This window comes from Saccopteryx bilineata, chromosome 1 (assembly GCF_036850765.1).
Source record: "Saccopteryx bilineata isolate mSacBil1 chromosome 1, mSacBil1_pri_phased_curated, whole genome shotgun sequence".
In the NCBI taxonomy this organism is placed as follows: Eukaryota; Metazoa; Chordata; class Mammalia; order Chiroptera; family Emballonuridae; genus Saccopteryx; species Saccopteryx bilineata.
This window is the reverse complement of record NC_089490.1, coordinates 149,479,810-149,505,547: the sequence shown is the minus strand read 5'-3', so window position 1 is coordinate 149,505,547 and position 25,738 is coordinate 149,479,810. Positions and strand designations below refer to the sequence as shown.

General features: G+C 49.5%; 1 protein-coding gene across 7 annotated transcripts in view; it reads right to left on the bottom strand.

Annotated features, from left to right (window-relative positions):
- Nucleotides 1-25,738, bottom strand: part of SMARCA4 (SWI/SNF related, matrix associated, actin dependent regulator of chromatin, subfamily a, member 4) — a 101,175-nt gene that overhangs the window by 15,880 nt on the left and 59,557 nt on the right. For 4 of the 7 annotated variants that reach the window (XM_066273597.1, XM_066273615.1, XM_066273619.1 and 1 more), the window contains exons 17-30: nucleotides 24,770-24,836; nucleotides 23,583-23,693; nucleotides 21,778-22,020; nucleotides 20,066-20,179; nucleotides 19,133-19,240; nucleotides 17,681-17,767; nucleotides 16,847-16,893; nucleotides 15,198-15,364; nucleotides 12,271-12,434; nucleotides 9,733-9,960; nucleotides 9,382-9,480; nucleotides 9,048-9,125; nucleotides 8,128-8,346; nucleotides 3,431-3,684 (exon numbers count right to left, since the gene is read on the bottom strand). In XM_066273597.1, the coding sequence (XP_066129694.1) occupies nucleotides 3,431-3,684; nucleotides 8,128-8,346; nucleotides 9,048-9,125; nucleotides 9,382-9,480; nucleotides 9,733-9,960; nucleotides 12,271-12,434; nucleotides 15,198-15,364; nucleotides 16,847-16,893; nucleotides 17,681-17,767; nucleotides 19,133-19,240; nucleotides 20,066-20,179; nucleotides 21,778-22,020; nucleotides 23,583-23,693; nucleotides 24,770-24,836 (1,986 nt within the window). Of the gene's footprint in view, nucleotides 1-3,430; nucleotides 3,685-7,410; nucleotides 7,824-8,127; nucleotides 8,347-9,047; nucleotides 9,126-9,381; nucleotides 9,481-9,732; nucleotides 9,961-12,270; nucleotides 12,435-15,197; nucleotides 15,365-16,846; nucleotides 16,894-17,680; nucleotides 17,768-19,132; nucleotides 19,241-20,065; nucleotides 20,180-21,777; nucleotides 22,021-23,582; nucleotides 23,694-24,769; nucleotides 24,837-25,738 lie in introns of those variants that run through there. The other 3 variants (XM_066273624.1, XM_066273629.1, XR_010731108.1) reach the window with 2 other exon arrangements.

Sequence of the window (25,738 nt, the reverse complement as noted above, 5' to 3'; positions counted from 1 at the left end):
ATCTTAGCATTCTGCAATAGAACAGTCTTGACAAGTAGTCGCTGAACCCTAAAACCTCAGATTTCATCTATGGCCTGAGTTCTCACCCAACCCTACACAGGCTGGGAAAACAATTGTTTGCAGTACTGGCAAAGCCATTTTTGGTGCATGATATTTAGCTAAATATGAGGCTAAGTCCAATTTCAGTAAATCATAGGAAGACTAAGAAAGTAGACTGATGTCAGACATTTGTTTTAGTTTGAAAACATCTAACACCACATTAACAAGTTCAGGTTGCCATTTCTAAGGTGGGGGTGGGGTGAGGTGTGTGTGTGTGTGTGTGTGTGTGTGTGTGTGTTTTAATTTAGTAAGAGGAGGGGAGGCAGAGACAGGCTCCAGCATGCACCCAACCAGGATTCACCTGGCAAGCCCACTAGGGGACGATGCTCTGCCCATCTGGGGCCCTTGCTCTGTTGCAATCAGAGCTACTTTTTTTTTTTTTTAAGTGCTTGAGGCAGAGGCCATGGAGCCACCCTCAGTGCCCAGGGCAACTCACTCCAATCAAGCCATGGCTGCAGGAAGGAAGAAGAGAGAGAGAAGAGAATGAGGGGTAGAGAAGCAGGTGGGCACTTCTGTGTGCCCTGACCAGGAATTGAACCCGGGACATCCACATGCTGGGTCAATGCTCTACTACAGAGCAAACCAGCCAGGGCCCAAATATTTTTTTAAACTGAGGTATACCTTATACAGGAAAGTATACACATCTTAAGTATACACCTTAAAGAACTTTTTCATGTATATACTTTGATTGATAATTAAAATACTCCCAACACCCCAGAAAGCTCCCTCATGGTCCTTCCCTGTCAATTTCCCCATCTTGAGTTAACTACTGGTCAATGCTTATCACTGGGAATCAGCTTCTTAACTTTATATAACTGAAAGCACAAAGTACTCACCAGTGTCAAGCTTCTTTCACTCAACAAAATGTAAGATTCTTCCAAGGAGCAGTGGTAGTTCTGGTTTTGTGGTTCTTAGAATTCTGCTGTATGACTGGGCCACCACCAACACATTCTCCTGGGGGTGGGCATTGGGCTGTTTCGTTTGGGGCAGTCAGCATCAAAGCTGCAGTGTACGTGCTTGTACAAGTCTTTTGATGGCCATGCACTCAGCTCTCTTGAGTTTACAACTAGGGTTGGAGTTGCTGGGTCAGAAGGTTCATCTTTATGTTGAGCTTTAGAAGACACTGCCAAAGAGCTGCATGCTCCCTTGATCAGGATGTGAAATCCTACTGCTCCACATCTTTGTCAACACCTACAGGAACTGTAGCCATGCTGTTAAGTTATAGAGTCATCTCACTCTCATTTAATGTTTTCAATGCAATGATCCCGAGCACCTTTCAAATGCTGATTGATCACTGGGACATTTTCCACAAGGTGTCTGTTCACGCCTTTTGCCCATTTTAAAATTGGGTGTTCTTTTCCCAGTCTGTGGCAGGAGTTTTCACTGTCTTCATGAGTGTGTCTTTTGATATTCAGTTGTTCTTAATTTTAGTGAAGTCTTTAATGGGTAGTAGCATTTGTACCTTGTTGAGGAAGTCTATGCCTACCTCAAAGCCACGAAGATTTTCTCCCATGCCTCCTTCTAAAACTTGGTTTTACCTTCCACATTTATGTTTCTTTTCCATTTCAAATTAATACATGCGTACGAAGTGAGGCAGGGTCAAGATTCTTTTATACATGGATAAAAAGATCAGCAGGACTTTTTGTAAAGTCTACCCTTGGCCCACTGAACTTCAAGGGTCTTTTTCATTTTGGTAATTTTTAGTTTCCCTCACAAGAACATCATTAAGAAAAAAACACAGGGCTCTACTGTTTTCACTGGATTTCTGCAGAGTCCATATTTTACCGTCTATATTTTTTGTGTGTGGAATTTACCTCAAAAGTGAAGTTTGTAAATCAGCATCAATATTAACATGTTTTGGCCCTGGTCAGTTGGCTCAGTGGTAAAGGCTCAGCCCAACATATGGATAATCTGGGTTTGATTCCTGGTCAGGGCACACTACAGAAGTGACCATCTGCTTCTTTATCCCTACCCCCCCTTCTCCTCCCACAGCTATGGCTCAATTGGTTCAAGTGCATGGCCCGAGTGCTGAGGATAGCTCTAGGGAGCTTCAGCCTCAGGCACTAAAAATAGCTTGGTTGTGAGCATGGCCTCAGATGTGCAAAGCATCGGCACCAGACAGGGGTTGCCAGGTGGATCCTGGTCAGGGCACATGGGAGAGTCTGTCTCTATCTCCCCTCCTCTAACTTGGAAAAAAAGAAGAATATATATATATATTGACACGTTTTTAGGTCCAGCAATTGAACTCACACATTCCTATTTTTTAGTTTGCCATTTGTTTCTCTTTGATAAGATTCTCTTTTAAGGTCAATTTGTATCCTTATGTGGATAACACAATTGTCACCACCCCCAATATTTCAGGATTGGTAGGACTCTCTCCAAATGATGCACCAAGCTCACACCTGAACACTGTTCCCTCATACAGATGAAAATTCTTCCTTCTTGTGTTCATGACTAACTGCAAAATGCTATTATAAAATCGAGCTGTACAGCCCTTCTGCATGGGGACAGCCATATTGGCCAGTATGCACCAGAAAGTGGAACAGGACACTGGGAAGCAGAGCACAAGCAGAGATCTGAGCAAGGTGCAAACCTTGTGTCCCTGGGCACCTTCTGTAGCTCTGCACAACCCACCCTGTGCTGGCAGAATGTGCAGTCTTCCTTGGATGCTGTGGGAGAACAACTACTTTCCTTAGTATTTAAATGGCACTTGTGATCCACAAATAAATCCACTGCAGTGAAAGCACATACTGTCATGTATTTGGTGCCTGTGAGGATGGGGGTCACAGTACCTGGAGTGGTCAGTCAACATGTGGCTGACCTGTGATGGCCTAGTGTGAAAACTGGGCTTGTTTGTCATGCAAATATGGGGACAATGCAGTGAGGATGGGGGAGCCTACAGAGAGAAAGTCATACCCTCCCTGGTCCAGCAACTCCAGCCTCCACTAGAGACCACTGGCCATGAGATCAGCGCCCATCACAGCATAGATCCCGTCTCCTACTTGCTAATCTCTAATCAGTGGGTCAGCCCTCAACCTGGGGCTACCACCTGCTGTTGCCTCTGCTGGAGACTCTTTCCCAGACCTGTTTTCCTCAGGGCTCCTCTGCCTCGCCATCACACTGACTTCCCTCTCCTCGTGCTGATACTACTCATGTGCTTCCTTTTTCCAGAATGCCAGTTTCACAAGGGCAGGGGCACTGCGACACAAGAGACTCAGCCAATGTTTGTGGAATGACTGAGCCAATTACGGGCTCACAGGCACATAGGAGGCCACGCAAGGCACCTCTGAGGACCCCAGCGTCTGCCCGCCTGCCCCATCCCTCAGCTTACCTGTCCTTATACTTGATCACAGCATCCACAATCTTCTTCATCTTCTTGGTAAGGTTGGGTGGGTTGGGGGAGAGCTTCTCAGCAGGTGGCCGCCCGCGTTTCTTTTGCTTCTTACTCTCCTCATCCTTGTCACGGCTGCGGGTGCTGGTGGTCGGGGTGGAGGAGCCGGCATCGCTGTCTCGCTTGCGTTTCCGCGATGATTTCTTCTGCCGGACCTCCTCTTCGATCTCCTCCAGCGTGCCCTCCTCGATGGCCTTCAGGGTCAATAGTGGTAAAATAGGACAGCCAGCACCGAGGTTGACAGGCAGAGGCCGCAGCTCAAACCCGTGGGGTCTGGCTGGGGCGGACACACACCATGGCTCTCACAGGCCAGCTCTACCTCCCTAGAGCACACCCTGCCCACGCCCGTCCTTCACAAACACAGGTTTATATGATGCTTATGAACTAAAGAGTCCTATCTTCACTGTGGGAGCCTGTGGAATGGACTCGTGTAATCCCTCCACCCAGAAGTGACATTGTTAACACTTGTGCTCTGGATTCACTGCATCTTAATTTTTCTTTTAATTCGGGGTAAAACAGATTCTAAGTGCACAGCTCAGTGGCATTATGTACATTCACATTGTGTGCAGCCACCACCACCAACCAGCACCAGGATCTCTCTACCCTTCACACATGCTTGTGCACCATTGAGAAAGCAAGAAATCATATACCCACGTACCATATCATGACTCATGTTTTTGCTTACTATATACCGGATGTATTTCCTGCCGTTTTTCTGCAACATAATTTGTAATGGCTGTTTAGTATTTAATTGCACAAAGGGCTCTGTTGATAGGCATTTGGGTTATTTCCATTATTTGGTGCGGGCATTATTTGGTTCTAAGCAATGCCATGACTGACAGCTGTCTTTTTGGTAGATTCCTAAAAGTGAAACTGCTGAGTTAAAGGGACATGAATGAGAACAATATTAATTTAAAAATGATTCCAATTTATTCATTCTGAAGGATAACTTGTACATTTATCCTTGAAAATAAAAAAAGGGAAGTCCAGTTTCGAAGGCAGCTTGGAATAGAAAGTGGGGCCTGGACCCAAAGGATGGCTGGTCACTTGTCTCTCTCATTTACTGGCTGTGATGATGAGCTGGGCAGGGGGCCTGGCACTAAGGACAAAACGGCAAACGAAACCAGACGGATACTAATCAGACAAATTTCAACCATGTCAAGTGGCAGGAAGAAGGGTGAGTGTGGCTCTGATTGTGAAGCAAACATGTCCTGCTTAGGGGTCAGGGAGAGCTTCCTAGAGGAGGTGATACTGAAGCTGAGAACTGAAGGGTGGGGGAGGTAAAGGCATCCAGGTCAAAGGAACGTCACGGAGGGCATGCGGCAGCAGGAAGGACTGAATGGAAGTTGGCATGGGCCAGGGTGTATACTGTAGGCCCAGGGGAGTAGGTTAAATACTGTTCCCCAAAATTCATATCTACCTAGAACCTCAGAATGTGATCTTATCTGGAAATAGGATCTTTGCAGATGTAATTACTTAAAAATTAAGCAAGATGAGTCCATCCTGTGTTATGGTGGGCCCCAAATCCAATGAGAGAGACCTTATGAGAGACAGAGAAGGCCACACAGAGAGACACAGGGGAGAGGTGATGTCAAGACAGAGGCAGAGTGGAATGATGTGGCTACAAGCCAAGGAATGCCAGGGACACCACAAGCTGAAAGAGGCAAAGAAGAATCCTCCCCTAGAGCCTTCAGAGGGAATGGGACTCTGGTAACACCTGGGTTTCAGACTCCCAGCCTTCCGGAACTGTGAGAGAATAAATTACTGTTGTTTTAAGCCACCACATTTGTGATAATTGTTATAGCAGCCCTAGGGATATCTAAAACCAGGGTCTCTGGTCCCTTTGTCAGCAAGGCAAGAGCCAGGAACATTCTGAAGGATTTTGGCACATATGGTATCAAAGTAGCTGTCAAAAGAGTGGTGTCAGCTATACATCCACCACTAAGAGAGTCAAGTGCCTGTTTTGAGCAAATGAATTCTTTATTAATGTAAATTTTATTGAGTACAACATACAAAAAGGCATGTGCTCAATGTGTAAATTCTTAGTCTTTTCAACAAATGGTGCTGGGAAAACTGAATAGCCACACGTAAAAGAATGAAGTTGGACCTAACTTTTTGCCATATACAAAAATCATATCATGTAATGATACCATTTATGTAAAAGCTAAAACTCTCAAACTCTTCCTTAAAATTAGGGGTAAATCTTATTAGTGATTTTGCATTTGGTGATGGATTCTTAGCCATAATACCAAAGGACAATCAATAAGAGAAAAACAGATTAACTGGATTTCATCAAAATTAAAATCCTGGGTGCTCCAAAGGACGCTATGACACTAAAAGAAGATAACCCACAGCAAAGGAGAAAATATTTGCAAATCACACATCAGGTAAGAGACTTGTAGAAAAGACATGCAAGTGGCCAATAAGTACATGAAAAGCTCAATGCCATTAGCCACCAGGGAAATAAATTCAAAACCACAAAGAGCTACTTTATACCATTAGAATAGCTAAAAACAAACAAAAAATCCCAAAAAACCAAATAACAAGTATTAACAAGTATGCGGAGAAATGCCCTCCTGTTCTGCTAATAAGAATGTAAAATGGTGCAGCTGCTCTGAAGAACCCTTTGGCAGATCCTAGTTACTCAAAAGGTTAATCACAGAATTACCACATGATCTAGCAATTCCACTTCTAGGTATATACTTGAAACCTGAGATAAATCAAAACATATGCCCTCACAAAAACTTGTACACAAATGTTCACAGAATTATTCACAATAAATAGCCAAAAAGTAGAAACAACCCAAGTGTCCATCAACTGATGAATTGAAAACAAAATGCAGTATATCCATTTGATTCAAAATATGACTCAACCTTGAAAAGAAATATGTGCTTACAGCATGGGTAACCCTCGAAAATATTTTGTCTAGTGAAAGAAGCTGAACATCAAAGGATCACATATTGCATGCTTCTTTTCATACGAAATATTCAGAATAGGGTGACTATCAAGGGCTAAGGGAAATAAAAGGATGGAAAGACAGCTAAGGAGAAAACGACTTCCTCTGGGATGATTAGGATGGTCTAAAATTGATTTGTGAGAGCAGCTGCATGGCTCTGTAAACACAGTGAAAACCGTTGACTTGTACATCTTAAATGGTTGAATTCTACAGTATATATATTACAGGGGTCCCCAAACTATGGCCTGCCGGCCGCATGTGGCCCCAAGGCCATTTATCCGGTCCATGCCACACTTCTGGAAGGGGCACCTCTTTTATTGGTGGTCAGTGAGAGGAGCATAGTTCCCATTGAAATACTGGTCAGTTTGTTGATTTAAATTTACTTGTTCTTTATTTAAAATATTGTATTTGTTCCCATTTTGTTTTTTTACTTTAAAATAAGATATGTGCAGTGTGCATAGGGATTTATTCATAATTTTTTTAATAGTCTGGCCCTCCAACGATCTGAAGGACAGTGAACTGGCCCCCTGTGTAAAAAGTTTGGGGACCCCGGTATATAAATTACACCTCAAAAACATGTAAACAAAATATTATTAGCATCTGGGCAAAGGCAATGACTGTCTCAAAAAAGTGAAACTGGTGACATTCCATGGAAGCTGTTATGGATCTGTAATAGAGTACAAGTTCCCTCGTCGGGAGTCTTCTTCTTGGCCCTGGGGCCCTGGGCCAGAAAACAAGACCCACTGCCTGCCCCATGTAAAGGTCCGCATGGCTCCCTGGTATGTTTCAATGCCCCTCTCATGCACAGCTCAGCAGGCGACTTCACAAGTATGGAGTTGTCTGAGCTCCCAGGCAGGGACCAGGTAGCAGTTAATCCAGGGGAACCCCAGGTATATGACCACAGGCAGCATCTCTCATTTTGGGATGTGGCACTCAGCAGGGTGCAGCAAAAGCTACTACCTACCTTCTGGGAAGTGTTGCTTCAGGGACATCTTTATGAAACAACTTCCAGGTTGGATTTTTCTAATCATCACCTCTGCACTCACAGCCCCGAACATGAAGAGGTGTCTGATTTAACACCGTAACCCCAGTGTAGATGCAGTGGGCCCTGGGCTGGGACTGAGTGCCACCTGCTGAAAATGGGTGCTCATGTCACCTCTATGAGCAGCTGTGGCTGCCAGTCTTGTCAGCAGCTCACTCCCTGCTCCAAGCCTGACCAGGAGTCCAGGTCCTAGGGATGATGTGCTATGGGGGTGATATGTCCCAAGCGGGGCAGTCTGACCCGGTAGCACTTCCGATCGCCATGCAGGGAGACTGGATACTCACTAGTCTGTAGCTGTGTTTCCTATGTACAGGCATGCAGGAAAACTGCACCTGCTGAGATCGGCAATGTTTTACTTTAATCTCACGAAGATGTGAAACCTCACACCTGAAATGGTCAGTCACACTCAGCAGTGAGTTGTGAGCTGTGTGGTCATGGCGCTGGTGCTCCTTCCTGCATCTGGTCAGGAGGAACTGAGCAAACCTGACCCCATGTCAGAAGTACTGCTGTCATAAATGAAAACCAAGAACAGCCAAAGGGAACCTGCTCAGGTTTCACACAAAGGCAGAGTCACAGCATCACAGTGGCTGAGTCTCTCCTCCCCCAACCTGCCCTTCGCCGGCCCTCTCTGGCATGTACCTTGAGCCACTGCTTCTCGGTCAGCGAGTCGCTGTAGTCCACTTCCTTGCGGTGGCGAGAGCCACGGCCAAACATTTTCTCCTCTTCCTCCTCACAGGTCAACCGCTCCACCTCGGCGTCGTCCTTTATGATCCATGAGGGGAGCTCATCCTCCTCCATCAGGCGCGGCTTCCTCTTGGGGTTGCGAGCTTCTTCCCGCCTGCGGTCTAGGTCCATGCGCTGGGGAGCAAGGGGAGGGTGGGGACAGAGGAGGAGGTGTCAGCACAGGGAGAGCCGCAGGACACTCAAGGGGCATGTTGACAAGAGATTGTTTCTTGGCTTTGGGGACCAATGCCACAACAGTATTTAAGTAGCAGCTCCGGGTATTGCTATGGCCAAGGTGACCTGGCTCCTACGTCAGTTCCTGGCTACAGGCTCTGTTTTAGGGGCAGAGAACACTGGAAAGAGTGGAATGGCCGCAGAAGGGGGGCCTAACTGGGGTGGCAGCTTCAAGGTATAGCCTTGCCAGGAGGCACAAGGCCTGCTGGGGCCAAGACCTTACCTAATTCCACGTTTCCCATCGCAAGCAGTATTGGTAACCAAGCTCCTCACTAGTCCCTTGGCTTTGGACAGTATTAATACTCTCTGAAAGAGAGCCTCAAGGACAGAAAACTCAGGAGGACAGGCACTTGGGGTCTGAGGGCCACAAATGGGAGGGCTGGGCACGTGTCCCACTATCCCTCTGACACTCTTAGAACATGGAAGATGGGTCAGTTAGAAGGCACTGTGTGGCCGCTCCATTATTGTCACTGAGGTTTTGCTGTTTGAAGTTGTCAGGGAGGAGCATGTGAACCCCTCCAGGCTCCCAGATTCATGTGGGTGGAGCTCCCTAAAGTTGTGCTGGGCAGAAACGCCACCTCTATCTTGCCTGTGGCACTTACCATGAATAGGTCAAATTCTTCTTCATGCCGGGCAATCATCTGATTCACGGTCTCATCGTCGGGCACTTCGTCTTCTTCCTACAAGATTTCACGTGGTTAGTTTGAGGGTGGAGAGGCCACGGTGGGCGGCGGCCGGGCTCAGAGGCGAGCGGCGGCATCCATGGGAAATGAGCTGGTGGTCCCAGTCCGGCTGCGGTGGATGGGGACCCACACGGCAGCGAGAGGCACACACGCACACGCACACGCACGCTCCGTGGGATCAGGGGCCTTGCTGGCCATCTCAGCCGAGAAGCCGAGGATTGAATGGGCATGGAGACTGAACTACCCCTCTCACCTTTAGAGGTGGCTCCTCCAAGTCGGGGTTGACGCCCGCTGGCGGAGGGGCAGTGTGGGCGAAGCTGGCACTGCCGCTGCCCGTGCTGCAGTGTCTGCTCTGTGGATAAATAGAGGACTTCAGTCTCCAGGGCTGTCAATCCGGCATCTTTCACCAGCAGTTTAGAAAAAAAAAACCACTTCAAAGAAAAAGCAAGTACTCATCCTCTTTCCTTTCAGCCCACACTCCCTTTACTCCAAAGGGATGCAAAAAAAAAAATGAGTGCAAAAAAGGTAAAAAAAAAAAAAAGAAAGCCGCTCATGCATTCACCACTCACGCTGGGGAGGGGGTCGGGGCCGGCACTGCCCTCACCTCATCCTGCTCCTCATGCTCCAGGATGGCCTGCAGGAAGGCGCGCCTCTCATGGCTGGAGGACTTCTGGTCAAACATGCCAGCCTGGATCACCTTCTGGTCGACATTGAGCTTGTACTTGGCCGCGGCCAGAATCTTCTCCTCCACGCTGTTGACTGTGCAGAGGCGGAGCACGCGCACCTCGTTTTGCTGCCCGATGCGGTGGGCTCGGTCCTGCGCTTGCAGGTCCTGGGGAAGAGACATTGGTGAGGACCAAGCAAGTTCTTTAGAGTTTTAAGGGGAAGCTGACCTTGCGAAGCCACTGGGAAAGGTGGGGGCCTTCTGATTACTGTGTGCCTGCCTCCTGCCTGGCCATCCTGCCAGCCCCGACAAGCAACTGGGTGACTGGGGTTAGGTACAGGACATGGAGCCTGTGTCAGGATGATTTCATCCTGAGTTCATGCAGAAGTGCCACTTTCTACCTTAGTGAGGTTTGAGAAATGCTCAAGAAGACAGCACAGATTTGGAGGACAACCCCTGGGGTGGTTCTATTACCAAGGAGCTCCTGTCACAGCTGCACAGCTCCCCTAGCCTGCCCCAGGAGGGCTCTGCGCTCCGTGTGGCTGCACCATACATATAAGGTATCGATGACAGGATGGGGGAGGAAGGCAAAGCTGGACAGAATGTTGGCAATACCTGCCTTGGTTGTGAACCCTAGCACTTCCTGGCTATGTAACTGGGCCTGAGTCCAACATCTCTGAACCTTAGGAATCACTGTGTTGATCCAAGCCCCTCTCCTAGCTATTGTGTGAGAGGGGAGCAAACGGGCGTCAGCCCAGTGCAAAGTGTCGAGGAGCTCCCATAAAGTGACAGTCATGATTGCCAACACTATTTGAATCATCACTCCCATGAAATCCTGTGCCTGGGGACTGGTGCTGCGTGGGGCTGAACTCAAAATTAGCACCCAATGGGGGCGCCAGAGGCCACACCCGGTTGGAGACAAGAGTACCCTGTGTCCACTGCTCTGCACTTGGTGTGGCCAGTATAATTCCTGGCAGGGCCGGCACTTGATGACAGCTTCTAGGCCCTGCAGTGAGCTTAGTGGCCTCTCATGTGACACAGGGAGGACAGGGCTCCACAGGAGCCTCTGCCTGCTGTCTGCTTGCTAACAGGAGAGGCACTCCCCAACCATCTCTTGGGAAACTGGCCAGCTAGCAAGGTCCAGGTAGGAAGTACTCCGTAAGCTGACAGTACAAAGGGACACTAGCAAACAGCCAGCATATCTGGCCATCAGATGGGTTAACAGAGGCTGCCAGGCTGTGGTAAGGGCATACTCACACCCCGTCGGTGGGAGATAAACCTAGGGGACAATCTGGAGGCCACTTGGGCAAGAAGCAACTATGTCATGAAAGGGGACATACTCATGGACCAAGCACTCCCCTTTCTCAGGGTTGACCTGGCTGGTGCTCTTGAGAGAGGAAAATAGGGATCCCACAGAAGGACCAGTGGTCATGCCATGAAACAGAAACCCAGAGCCTGATAACTGGACTTTGATGGTCTTGAGGCCATCATAGGCTGGGACAGCCAGCAGCTGACTAATGGCTGGGTGGAGACCCAGTGTGCTCACAGAGTTAACACACCAGCTGCTAAGGGAAGGGGTATGTCCTGGAACATGCTGTATTTTTGGGAAAAAGAGAACACACAGATTAGATGCTAGCATACTCTCAGAGAAGAGCAAATGGGTGAGGAAGGGGAAAGTGGACTCTACATTACTATGAGTTATTGATATTTGCATTAAAAAAGTTATTTTATAATAAAACAGAAAAAAGTTGAATATTTTAAAATGATCATTATCTATAAAACATCTCATCCTTGGTATCTACCAGCATGTGCCCCCGAGGAAGATATACACCAAGGGTAAGAGACAGAGCAGCAGTATCCAAAATGCAAAACTACACCCCAAATGTTTACACAAGTGAGAGAGTGCAACACTGAAGCAGTGATCACTGCCTGCTAATAGCATTGGGGCATTTCCACTTTCTTTTGAAAAAAAAAAAAAAATTTTTTTTTTTTTTTTTTTTTAACAAAGAGAGAGTCAGAGAGAGGGATATATAGGGACAGACAGACAGGAACGGAGAGAGATGAGAAGCATCAATCATCAGTTTTTCGTTGTGACACCTTAGTTGTTCATTGATTGCTTTCTCATATGTGCCTTGACTGCGGGCCTTCAGCAGACTGAGTAACCCCTTGTTCGAGCCAGCGACCTTGGGTCCAAGCTGGTGAGCTTTGCTCAAACCAGATGAGCCCGCACTCAAGCTGGTGACCTCCAGGTCTCGAATTTGGGTCCTCCGCATCCCAGTCCGACGCTCTATCCACTGCACCACTGCCTGGTCAGGCTCCACTTTAACATCTGTAAATACCAGGACTTTCTTAGTTGTAGGTGCTGTTGATGCTGCTCCTGGGCCTGGGAGATGCCAAGAAAGCCAGTGGCACTCATGATAGTGGACAGGGTCTCCCCAAGGCCTCAAGCCTCTCCCTCAGGGTGCCAGCAGCTTGTACCTGGTGAGGGTTCCAGTCACTGTCAAAAATGATCACAGTGTCGGCTGACTGGAGGTTCAGGCCGAGCCCACCGGCCCGGGTGCTGAGCAGAAAGATGAAATACTCAGAGCCTGGCTCGTTGAAGGTCTTCAGCAGCATGCCCCGATCTTCCGCTTTTGTGGTTCCTACCAGGTGGCAAGGAGAACAGGGTTAGTGGGTGACTGGAGATGGGGGGGTAGGTAGTAGTAAGTAGAGACACAGAGGGACACCTATGTTGGAGACCAGAGATCGCACACGCACATGAATCACAGGGGCTACCTGAGCCACGGTCACCCTTGTTCAACTCATGGCCCTGAGATGGAATTAGTGAGTAACTCGGATTTACAGTGACAGTACTGAATGATGCTCTCTCACCCCAGGTGAGAATGAGCCCTACAGGGATGGCTGTGCCTCCTCCATATAAACTGGGAGTGATGTAAGAACTAGACCAGGTCGGGGCTGAAGCCCAGCAAACATCCAGGCAACAAGGGCTGCCACAACAGTGCTACTGTTACCACTATCCCCTGCCTGCCCAGTTAATGTTGCTAACACTGCATCCCAAAAAACTGAAATAAGAAACTGGCCAGAGGCTAAGAGCCTGCCTTCAACCCTACTGCAATGGAATTTTTTGGCTGACAGAGAGAATCATCTACAAGCAAACACAGAGGAGCCTTATACCAGGCACTTGCATCCCTTTGGACAGGACAGGCTTCCAAGAATTACAGGAATTCTTGGATAAGATCTTTAGCATCAGGAGTGTCAGAGAGATATCTAGGCTCCTCATGTTGCTGCCAACTCAGAGCAAAGATGCTTTGGCAAACTTAGGAACTATTTCTGGTGATGAAACAAAAATTAAACACTTCCTGTCACTCAACTACATATCCCAACGAACAGTGCAAAGGCCTGCTGCCAGCTGGAGCCTGCGTTCCTGATATACCTACAGCTGCAGCAGATCTGAGGGGCTGAGACCTCAAGTGGGGCAGGGGCAGGAGGAAGGCCACCTCCCCAGATGCCTGGCCTGTGCCCCACCTTACCACTCTGATGATGGAAGGTTCCAGTTTTCACAGTGTGTCACTGAGCCCCCACCCTTTCTCCATTCTTCACCCATGCGGCAGAGAGCATGAGAGGCCACTGGGATGAAACATACCTAAGTCACAAAGTCCTCATCCTTATGAAGAGAACTCTTGTTATGGAAGAAAAAGAAAAAAGAGGTAGGTAGATGGACACTGGGGTGGGTGAGAACATGCTTTCCAAATACGGCCTCTCCTTTGGGTGGGTTGAGATGGTGACACAGAAAAGAACAGGTCCTCTCATAGGATGGAAAGGCAGCTGGACAGGTGAAGGCACAGAGGGGCAGGGTGAGATATACAATCAGATTTGTGTTTTTAAAGGTTGCACTGGACAGAATTCCAAGAACAGGCTGAGGAAGGCAAGATTCGGGGCAAGTTCTGGGTAGAGGCAGGGAGGGCAGAGACCAATTAATCAGCCTGGCATCCATAGTCCGTGGTCTATGAAACCACAGTCCCACAAGATGCACAGTGAGAGACAAAACGGATAAAAAGGTCTAAGGTGCCCAGTCATGGAGATGGACTTGGCAAAATGCTTAAAGATACTGAGGATCTCAGTGGGGAATGAAGAAACCTGCTTAACCATGTTCACCCCAGTGGTTCCCAAGTTCATTTTTCTCATGAACCCTATTCATTCCTGCCATCTGACAGAGAACGGAGACTCCCTCTAGAGCCGGCTTGGCCAGCTGACATGTCACATCACATGTTCTGCATGCTATCAGCATTGCACTCAGCCCCCTCCAGTCCCAAGTTCCCAGGAATGCAGAACTTCCCATGAGAGTAGGGGTCACAAGTACTGCCTGCAGGGGGTCTTGCTGCTCTCACCCCTGCTTCCTTCCCTCTCTTTCCCACCCTCAGTGCTCAAGGTTTTGGCAGGCACAAGCCTTATCCCAGCTCCAGGCCTGACCAGTGACAGCTCCACATCCTCATGGGAGTGGAGATGGGCATGTGGCTCACAGCAGCCCTGGACCTCTGGGGAAGTAACGGACTGTCTCTCTACCGGGGACAAAGCAGGCAGAAGGGAAGCCTGGAGAGGATGCTGGAAGAGAAAGGAGCCAAGAGGTTCGGAAAAGCCCTTCCAATATCATCTGGACACCTGGATCCAGCTGTACCTAAAGCAAGGTAGCACTTGGGGTTCAGTTACGTGAGCCTATCAAGGTTTTTTTCTTTATGCACACTTCCAAACAAAACAGGACTGCTGGGTACCCCTTTAACCACTGGGCGCAATGTTGTAATGCCAAGATCCAGCCACTCCCCTAGGTCATGGGGTACCACCATGCCTGATCCAGCAATAGTGCTTCTAGAGCCCTCCCGCCCAGTCTGAAGCCTGCGTAAGTAAGCATGCTGCTACGTTCACTCCTGCCAGTACTCCCAGTCTCTGGGCCTCATCCTGCCTTGCAAGGGAGCGCATACTGACCAGGAGCTTTGGCAGCAGTGGATAATGAGGACCCTTAAGAAATGTCTTCTCGCCTGACTAGGCGGTGGTGCAGTGGATAGTGTTGGACTGGGATGCGGAAGACCCAGGTTCGAGACCCTGAGGTCTCCAACTTGAGCGCAGGCTCATCTGGTTGGAGCAAAAGTTCACTGGCTTGAGCTCAAGGTCTCTGGCTCGAGCAAGGGGTTACTCGGTCTGCTGAAGGCCCGCAGTCAAGGCACATATGAGAAAGCAATCGATGAACAGCTAAGGTGTTGCAACACACAACGGAAAACTTAAGATTGATGCTTCTCATCTCTCCGTTCCTGTCTGTCTGTCCTTGTCTATCCCTCTCTCTGACTCTCTGTCTCTGTAAAAAAAAAAAAAAAAAAAAAAAGAAATGTCTTCTCTTGGTCATTCATACTCACCATCGAGTCTGAGGTATTTAAAGCCACGATAAGCAAAATAATCTTCCATGATTGTCATGAGGGAGGTCATCTGACAGAAGAGCAGCACTTTATGGTTGGTGGCACGAAGTTTGGGTAAAATTCTATCAAGGAGCTCGAATTTCCCTGAGGCTCGGTACAGGTCCAACCTGGTAAACAGAGGTAAGAAAAACACAATGTTAAGGACACTGTGCAGGTGGGCAAAGGAGGCACAGCCTCATCTCTAGGCTGACCTGAACCAGCCTACACAGGCTGGTCATCGGGGTCAAGGGCACAGAGTGGCTTCTGAGGCATACCCCCTGTCCCTATAGAGATTCAGCAAAACCAATTCAATCCAACTAAAATAAACTCAGGCCATCTTTGGTCAAGGATGACCATGTAATCACTGTCCAACTTGGCATACCTACAAGAGTGAGTGCTCTCAGTAACTGTGCTGCAACGTCTCCATTTCATTCAAGAACCAGGAGCGGCCCTGGCCAGTTGGCTCAGTAGTAGAGCGTCGGCCTGGCGTGCAGAAGTCCCGGGTTCGATTCCCGGCCAGGGCACACAGGAGAAGCGCCCATCTGCTTCTCCACCCCTTCCCCTCTCCTTCCTCTCTGTCTCTCTCTCCCCCTCCCGCAGCCGAGGCTCCATTGGAGCAAAGATGGCCCAGGCGTTGGGGATGGCTCCTTGGCCTCTGCCCCAGGCGCTAGAGTGGCTCTGGTCGCAACAGAGCGACGCCCCAGAGGGGCAGAGCATCGCCCCCTGGTGGGCGTGCCGGGTGGATCCCGGCCGGGTGCATGCGGGAGTCTGTCCGACTGTCTCTCCCCGTTTCTAGCTTCAGAAAAATACAAAAATAAAATAAAATAAAATAAAGAACCAGGAGCAACAGCTCACCCTGCAGTACTAACAGCGAACTACACAAGGCTAAGGGCCACCGCAGCAGTCACGCTAGTCTACAGCCCCCGGTTTACAGATGTGGAAACTCAGGCTAGGGGACAGCACAACATGGCTATTGCTGTGCTCAGGCCAGGACTCAAACCCACATCTCTGGGACCCCAATATGCAATTTGGAATAAAAAAAATACAACTCAAAATAACTTTCTGCTCTTGAAGATGTGGTGCCTCTGCACTCAGAAGTGGTTTGGTATTCCAGAGAAACAATGGTGGCTTTAGCTATAAGAATGTTTCTATTTCTAGCAAGGCTACTGGCGATGGCAGTATCTGGAGGCAGCTTCCACGTCCAACACCAAGAGCTTAATGAAGCCTGGGCTGCACTTCACAAACAATGCACGGGAAGGTGGGTAGCACACTACATTAAGGATTTCTGTTGGCAGTCAGAGTTTAGGTTCAGAGTGGTTAAGAAAGCTGTTAAGATTCACAGAGGCTAGAGGAATGCAGCAGGGCAGGGCCTAGAAACCAGGTCAGCCTTAGGAATTCTGCCTCCTGGGATTAATGGTGGGTAACTCTCAATGTGTGGAGAATTTTAATTTTCTTCTTTGAGTTTATCTGTATTTTCTACAATTTCTGCCACAAATATAGTGCCTTTGAAATTGGACCAATTTAACAATAGCAACAAAACGAAGGAAACATGTAGGAAACACTATCACATGGCCCACCTGCCCACCCCACCCCGCCAGGACGCTTCTTACCCTTGGACAATGCCGCCAGTAAACCCCAGGTGCTCGGAAAAGGACTCCTGCAATGAAATGAGAGAGAATTCAGTGGGGGTGGTTCGAGGCGGGGCAGAAACAGGCTGCCAGCGCCACACCTCTGATCCCTAAACCAGTGCTCAGTAGTTGCCCACAGTGGCTTCGAGGCCACTCATAGATGTCAAACGCAGCTTTCCTATCCCATCCATGTCCTTTCCCTTGTGTTCTTCCAATGAAGGAAAGAAAATCATGGTAAAACATTCCTAACCACCAAAACGAGCACACAAGGATGGAAGTACTCAGACCATCCTGGGAGTGCTGAAAAGGAGTCCCAGAGACCCTGAAATGTTATACCAAAAAACATAGACATGTACATGCTTTCCAAAAGTAGGAATCCAAATTCTCAAAGGGCATCATAACCCAAAAGGTAGTGATGCTATGATGTCATGAAGAGGAGAGCTCTGGGTTGATGCAATGACCCAGGACAACCCCATATGTCACCAAGTGGGAAATGTTAGTATTCAATGACCAGAGGCAGTGTGACCTTATCAGATGGAAAACAACCCAAAGAAGAGTTTCCTAATGCTCTGTGGTTATCTAAGGATAGGCTTTCAGGGGCTTCCATTTCTATCAAACATTTTCCTATAGTTTAGATTCTTTCCCATAAGTATATACAAACAGAAAATCAACAGAGACAGATGTATAGGCATTGCTTACTCAAAATATTATAAACTTTTTAAGTTGTCAGGGAGAAGCAATGTATCTCTGCCGACAGGCTCGGCTAGACCTGCTGTCCTGGTGATGGGTGTCCCGGGGCCGGGCAGGGGGCCTCACCTCGATGTGCTGGAACATATATGGGTGGTTGCAGATCTTCCTCAGTTGCATGATGGTGTTCATCAGGGTCTTGGTGCCGCCCTTGCCCTGCGGAGGAAGGAAAGAGTCTCTGAAATCAGGTCTCGTCCGGGGGTGGAGGGAGATGGGTGGTGGAAAGGGGACTGTGAAAGGAGAGAAGCTTTCGGGGCAGATATGGCTTGTGGCAGAGATTTAGGACTGAGGAGCTGGCTCCTGTGGGGGCTGGAAGCCAGCTCCAGGGGAAGCAGAGACTGCCTGGCACACTGGAGGGGTGGAAGGCAGGGAGGAAGAGAAGTAACACTGACAGAGTGAGGCTGAATCACAAATGCTTTATAAGACCAGTTTTATTCTGGGCACTGGGGCTTTAGGCAGATGGGCCATGACTTAGAAAGTTCTTTGGCTATAGGGTGAAGGAAAGATTCACTGATGAGTGGGTGCTATAGGACAGAAGTAAACTAGGAAACACGCTGCTGCCACAACTCAGGTAAGAAAGGGCCCAAACAGCCTAACCAGTGGTTGCAGAGTGGAAGAGCATTGACCTGGGATGCTGAGGTCCCAGGTTCAAAACCCCAAGGTCGCCCTTTGAGCCCAAAGGTTGCTGGCTTCAAGCCGAAGGTCAATGGCTCGGCTGGAGCCCTGTCCTCCAGCCATCTAGGTAAGTATGAGAAGTAATCAAAGACACAACTATGAGCTGATGTTTCTCATCTAAGGGAGGGAAGTGAAGGATGGAAGGAAGAGAGGGAGAGAAGGGAGGGAGGGAAGGAGGAAGGGCCCAAACAGAACATCTATAGGAGGAAATGGGAGGTAGAGCCAAGCTTGAGGCTTGGGCACAGAATCAAGAAATCTGGGAGGATAATTTCAGTTCTGGTGAGGGGAGCTGGGGGGAAGGGAGCACTGGGACGTCAGAAGGCAGCAGCCTGGCCAGCCCCCACTCCTCTACACTGAAACACTCCCCCCCACGCACACGGCACTTGCTAATAAGGTGAGGGGCTGAGTGGTCATGGCTGCTGAGGCAGCTTCTTCTCAGCTGGGAAGGCAGGGCTCATGAGAACAGTCTAGCTGTGGGAGTTAGTGCTGGGACCCATGCTGCCAACTGTCCCACTGCTGCACCTGTGGGGGCTCCCATTTCATAAATGAAAAAAATGCCCGACCCAGATAACAGCTGACTTGGGAGGGTCTTGGGGAACTAAGTGTGCCCCTAAAACAGGGCATGAGTCTCTGATCCCCACAGCCTTACTGACACAGCCTGTTAGCAACAGCAGTGACTTAAATAATAGTTCTGCAATGTCTTTGGGATCACCACCAGATTGGACCTTGACCACAATAATAAACTCCAAGGAGGTGAAAGGCCTGTTGGTTACAGGGTGCTCAAGCCCCACACACCCAGATGCCTCCAACCCACCCGCCCTGGTGGGGAGGTGGGGCCAGGCCAACCTTCTTGTCCTTCTCAGAGCCATCGGTCAACAGCACCCCCTTGGCCTGCATGTGCCGGTACAACACACGCTGCAGGGCAGACATGTCGCACTTGATGACGTACTCCACCTGCAAGGGGTACACAGCACCATCAGGCGGGTCCTAGTGTCCGAGTCTAAGCCCCCACCTAGACCCATTTGTTTCTGAGGCAGAATGTCTCTTGGGAGCACTGGATGTGTGCTTTGATCGAATTACATGAGGGTGACGGTGAAGAGCACTAACAGTTGGGGGCATGAGGGGCACCCAGGGTAGAGGAACATGGAGGGGAATTCTGGGCTGCTCTCACCCCTACAGCACCTGCTTCCCTCCCTTTCCCACTCTCAGTGCTCAAAGTTCCAGCAGGCACAAGCCTTATCCCAGCTCCAGGCCCGACCAGTGACAGCTCCACGGCCACATGAGCAGTGAAGAGACAGGCAAGCAGCTCACAGCAGCCTAATGAAGGCCAGCCCTTGGACCTCCAGGGCGATGACAAGCTGCCTCTCTAATGAGGACACACTTGGCCACATTCTGAAGGCCTCTCCACAGCTAGCCAGAAAACAAAGGACAAATGTGACCGAAGGGGTAACTGTAGCCAGGAAGGCCCAACCCACCATGGGTGAAGAGAAGAGCCCTGGGGAAACCTGTGGTACTGGTTTCCTGAGCAAGAATTCGGGGCTATCTCATGGTGGGGAGCAGCCCAATCCTGAGAGCCCATGGCCTCCAAGCTCTTCTGGCGTGAGGAAATTCTGTGCTCTAACCTCACACCCCGGCCTTCCTTTAGTGATCCGTACGGGGTGGGTGACCATCCCCATGAAACCATAGGCCAGAGACACCAAGAGAGCCACCTGACGGGCCCACCCTGCAGAAGCCCACACACTGCTGCATTGTGGCTTCTATTTAAAATCGTCACATTACCTTTTCAGGCAACTGAGCCTCAACCTCCTTCTTAAGCCGCCGGAGCAGGAAGGGCCGTAGCACTTTGTGGAGACGACGAATGATAAGGATGGTCTCCTCCTCGTTCAGGTCCACCTGGTACACCAGGAGAGATGTAGACCAAGCGTTACTTACAGAGGCGGGGCAGGGGCAGACGCATGGGGAGGCGTGCACAGGGTCATCTGGAGTTAGCTGGTGCCCAGGTCTGAAACATTTTTTCCAGACTGCCTTCTGCTTGATAGAGCTTGGCAAAGTACCCTCTTCCAAAACACCAAGGGTCTGGGTCCTTCCCTAGAAACAGCAGGACATGGAACAAAAGGCCCCAGGGCACCACGTTCCATAGGCCTTATAAAGAGAAACACAGCAACACACTATTGTGTAATACACACCCCGAAGTAACACATACCAATACACACTCGTGTGCTTGGAAACCCAACTGCACATCTGAATGAAAGCTAAGTGGCACAGAGGCGGCCACATTCATAAAGTATCTGATGTCAATGATGATTCTCATGGAGGACTCACCACCCTCCCCACCTTCCCCACCACTGGGAGCCCCACATCCACTCTTATTTTAGCTGCCACAGGAAGGAGAGGAAGAGATACTGCTCTCCCAGGGTGATTGCTACTCTGGGAAAAAGTTATATTTTAAAAAAGTTTTTTTTAAGTGAAAAATAAGACGACACCTGAACTTTTCTTCTGTGGGTCCCCTAAAAATACCTCTTAGCAAAGCTTTTGCTCAACTTGAAAGTAAATGAAACTAGAGCATTTGCACCTCAGCTCTTGGGATGGGAGTCCTGGGACTCTTGGAAAGGCCTCAGCTTCTCCTTCAGAAGGGCTTCAGGCTAAGAAGCCCTTTTGAAGATACCAAGAAGGGAACACCTTGTAAACAATGCTGGTGAGGCACAGACACCATGTCTGTGCACATGGTGTGGTGGCCCCAACTGTCCTGCACCTGTGCAAGGAAATCTCATAATCGGGAACTAGTGGGCAGTGACACTCCACATTACCCTACGCAGTGGTACCTACTTCCTCAGCCTCTGGAGGCCTAGCTGCCTTTACCACAAAATGCAGCCAACTCACACACAGCTCAACCCCACAGCACCACTCTTAAGCCAGCTTGAGGAGTTCAACAAAGGATGTAGACCTGGCCTCTGAAAGCCCCCATGCCAGTCTGCTTTTCAGACTGACAATGCCACTCGTGACTATACAGACCTTGAGATACGAAATATACTGGCCATAGAGCGCTTTAAAAACAAAATACACAGAATCTGATCATGCTGCCCCTGAGACTGGAAACTTCCAAGTTCCCCACTGACCTTAGGGTGAAACCTAAACTCCCTAGAGGAACCCACAGGCCCCTTGGGCCATCCAGCTGCACTTGCACAACCCTGTGTTGGCCCCACAGCTGCCTCAAGGCCATATTCCTCACTGTGCCCTTGCTGGGTCTAAAGTGCAGCTCCAGGGAAGCCCTGAGTGTCTCCTCAGAATTCACCCACATGATCACTGCTCTTCTCTGGGGCTTGCATGCCTTCTCCAGCCTTGTTCCATGACGACATGGACCCCAGCCCTGGCACCCAGCAGTCCCAGCCCGGTTTGGTAGGCACTCAATGCACACCCAGCTCCTGAGGACAGCCCACGATCATGGTTCCCTGCCCCACCCTGCTACCACATGGGTGGCCACGCACACCTACCTTTTCTCCAGTCATGGCAAAGGGCGCATTGAACCACTGCTCAAAGGTGCTGCAGCTCTTGAAGATGGTGGGCAGCAGAAAGTTGAGGAGTGCCCAGAGCTCAGGGAGCTTGTTCTGCAGCGGCGTGCCTGTCAGCAGCAGGCGGCGAGGGGCCACATAGTGTGTGTTAAGGACCTGTGTCAGTTTGCAGTGGTGGTTTTTCATGCGGTGGCCTTCATCCACGATCATGTACTTCCAACGGATCTGCAGGCCCAAAAGCAGGCGTTCAGAAGAGAGGCTGTGGGGCTACCTGAGCGATACTCTCACAGCCATTAGGCAAGAGGGTTCCAGGAGGAAGAGCCATTGAGGTGGAAAAGGTGGGCATGACAATGTCCCAACAAAGGACCACCTCACTAAGACATAGCCACACAATATGACTCTATAAAGCACGGGATGAGGACAGACTGACGGAGACATGCCCCTGCTGTGAGATGAACAAAGCAAGTTGCAGAAAAGTACTCTGGTTTTCTCCCCAAAATTATATATGCTAATATGTAGCAGAGAAAAATCCCCAAACAGCCTACCTCCCACTGACCAGAGGGGCCCACTGGTGGGGACAGGATGCATCTATAGGGAATGTGGTGCAGCAGTAAGTACATTCTACAATCAGCAAGCTGTGCCTCTAAAGGTAGGTGTGGCACAGGCAGGTTCAGAGCATAAGCCTGAGGGTCTGGGGCTGCACCATGAGCCCGTTGGTGGCTACACATCTGAGGGATATGGGTTTAACGCTGAGTCTATCAGTGCGTGGCCGCCCTGCGCTTCAGCCTCCTGGGGGCAGTGGGGCCTGAGTGAGGCAGTGCATGTCAGAGGCACATCTGACTGCAGAGGGTGCAGCAGCCCTCTCCCGTAAGAAACCCCTATTTCAGAGCATTAATTAAAGCTGCTGCTAGATGGTTTTGTGTTGTTAGAGGGTGACCCGCACATTGGACAGCTATTCTCTGGGCCTCACTTTCCTCACCTGTAGGCTTGAAGATACCTATCAAGCAGCCATTATCATTTTGATCCAGCCCCCGAGCTGTGGTCACTTGTAAACATCTCCTCCATCCCTAGATCAAAGACTCTACCCTCTGTTGTACTCCACTGGATGGTTAGTGGTGAGACCAGATACATCATCTATAGCCTCGCCCCCTCCTCAAACCAGGAAACAAGCTTTTTGTAGACAAGGAATGGTGTCTGTTTTACATCTGGGACACAGTATGCTCTCAGAAATTCACTATGGCCTAACTAGAGCCACCTTCACAACTACGTCAGATAAGAGGTCTGCACAGCCCCCATGAATGTACCAGCCCAACAGCCCAAGTCCGATGGGCCACGCGGCCTCAGACAGCTTCACGGGCTGGTTCACCATGGCTGTGCTGGGGGAGGCCCAGCCACCACGAAAGGAGAGCTGAGGTCTCTTAAAGATAGGTAAAGAGAAGGCTGGCTTCTCCATGGCCCTACCAAGGACACTGCAGGCAGGCATCTTTGGGCAAAAGCCCCAGGAGCTCATCCATGTGCTACACAGACAACCTCATCTCTGGACCTAACGCTGGGCCAGCCTGGGCCAGTCAGGCAAACCCAAGGTCACCTTGACTAGGACCTTTCACACACACACAGCAGCTGTCTTTATATACATCTGGAGGGGAATCAGTGAAAAATTACTTGCAAGGGGTGTTGAGAAGATGTGAAGTGTGACACAAACGTGACAATCTAGGACTGGGCAAGATTACATGCTCCCTGACAATACTGAGCACCTGGGCCGGGTGTTTTAAATGAGAACACACTACCTTTGCAAGGATGTGCTTGTCTTTAATGATGTACTCATATGTCGTTAGCAAGACGTTGAACTTGCCACTCCGGAGCTGTGGGACGAAAGCACGTCTGGCTGCCGGAGAGCCCTGTGAAGACAACAAGATACGCACATGTCAGCCTCCCAGGGATGTGGGGGTCAGGTCACAGCACCCTGATCAGGGAGGAGAGCTGGCCAAGGCTGCTGGCTCCTGTCCTCCAACCCCAACCTGCCGAGTGCCAACTGCAGGAAGCAGAGAAAGGCCTGTGGGCCACTGGCAGCCTGGGTGTTCTGGGAGGCTTGCTGCTTGCACCACCATTTGCCTCAGTCCCAGTGACCAATCAGCTCCCCACCTCTTCCTAGCTCCCATCTCAGGCCTCCAAGCTAGAAACCAGGACCTCCTCCTATAAATCTCACACTCGAATGCCAGCTACCAAGATCACCCCAGGATGGCAGCTCCAGCCTATTTCCCATCAGCAAATCAGTCCAGTCCCTCTTCCAGGTCCAAACTCCTGAGCTATGTGATCAGGACCAGCATTCTCCAGGCTCATATTTTAAACAGACTGATCTTCACTGGGTCCCATAAGCTTTTGCCAGAACTACTTTGAACTCCTCAAATGTACCAAGTTTCCCCCACACATGCTGTTCCTTCTGCTGAAACCCCCTCCCCATCATGGGCAAAGAGCTGCACAGCAGCGGGTGGAGAGCCTGACCTGGGAGCGCAGTGGTCAGGCACAACCTGACTGCTACTAAGTGGCTACATGAGGCCCAGAAGTTGGACCTTACAGACCAGTCTTCTGTCACCACCACGGGGCCAGAACCTCTGTTTCCCCATCAGGGCAATAAGCAACATTAATCCCCACTTCACAGGGTGAACTGATCCTAGATGTCATTGTACATGAATGAATTTTAACCAAAGCTCAGGTGAGAATAAGATTCTTTGAGACTACATCAATGTCACCCACAAATTAGTCTGTAACTTTACTTAAAAATAAGCATTAACCCCCAAAATAAATAAGTGATCTCAAACCTGCATTACCACCATGATCCCCGGTGTATAACACAGGAAATGTGCACAAATGCCTCATGTTATCAATCCAAATTGACTTCCCTCTTCACTAATCTGCATTTCCTACTCTTCTACCCTGCCCTCCCCTATGTTCACCTCCTCAGGCTGTGACATACCTTGTAGGACACCTTCACCACGGAGGGGGCCCACTTGTCAAATTCGTATGCCCAGTTTGACAGCGTTCTGATGGAAACAATGAAGGAACAGTCAGGTCCTATTCAACCAACAACAGCTCACTGTTCATACCAACATCCGCTGGGAAGTGAGGGCAACGTGACCGTGACCCTCAGAGCTGGAAGAGTAACTGATCGTCTCCAATGGCGGCTGAGAGAAGGAAAGGAAGGTGCCCCAGGTGGAAGAAATAGGGACACACAAAAGTATAGCGGTGGGGACAGGGTCAGGGAGGAGCCTGGGTCAGCTTGAGCAGGAGACAGGAAGTAAGAAGAGAGCTAGACCCAGAGGTTGAACCTTAGAGACCAGTTCTCTGTCACCACTGTGGGGGTCAAAGCCCTCTGTGAGAATAAGCCATGTTCTGCAACCCTGCTGCCAGGAAAAAGGCACAGGCTGACAATGCTCCGTTTCAGGTTCAGAACCATGTTAGAGATCATGCTATGGAGAACAGGGAGTAAGGGAGATACCACCTGGATCTTTATGCCAGCTCAAAATAAAAATGGCAGCCACTGTGGGCTCCTGCCCAGTAAGACACAGAATGAAGACAGTGAGCAGGTAAGACCAAGCCAGATTCAGGCAGAGGACTGGAGGATCAGGAGCAGATAGGAGTGAGAACTTGTGGCTGCTCCTCCATGGGGTGAGCAAGGCCAAGAAAAGGACTGAAAGATAGGAAGTAACTGGATATGGGGGCCGGAAGGTTTGTAAGGAGGAATAGGTCACTTGGGATTATAAGACAGAGGCATTGGAGAGAGTGATGACAACAATAAAGCCAAATTCACAAGTGAGCCAATTCTCAGAAAAATACTGGGACACAAAGTTTTGGGTAAAGGAGGTAACTCACTCACAGAAAGTCTAGACTGGGTGATTTGTAAAGACAGGATTCAAAGGCTGAGTGGCAGACTGCTCAGTTCCAT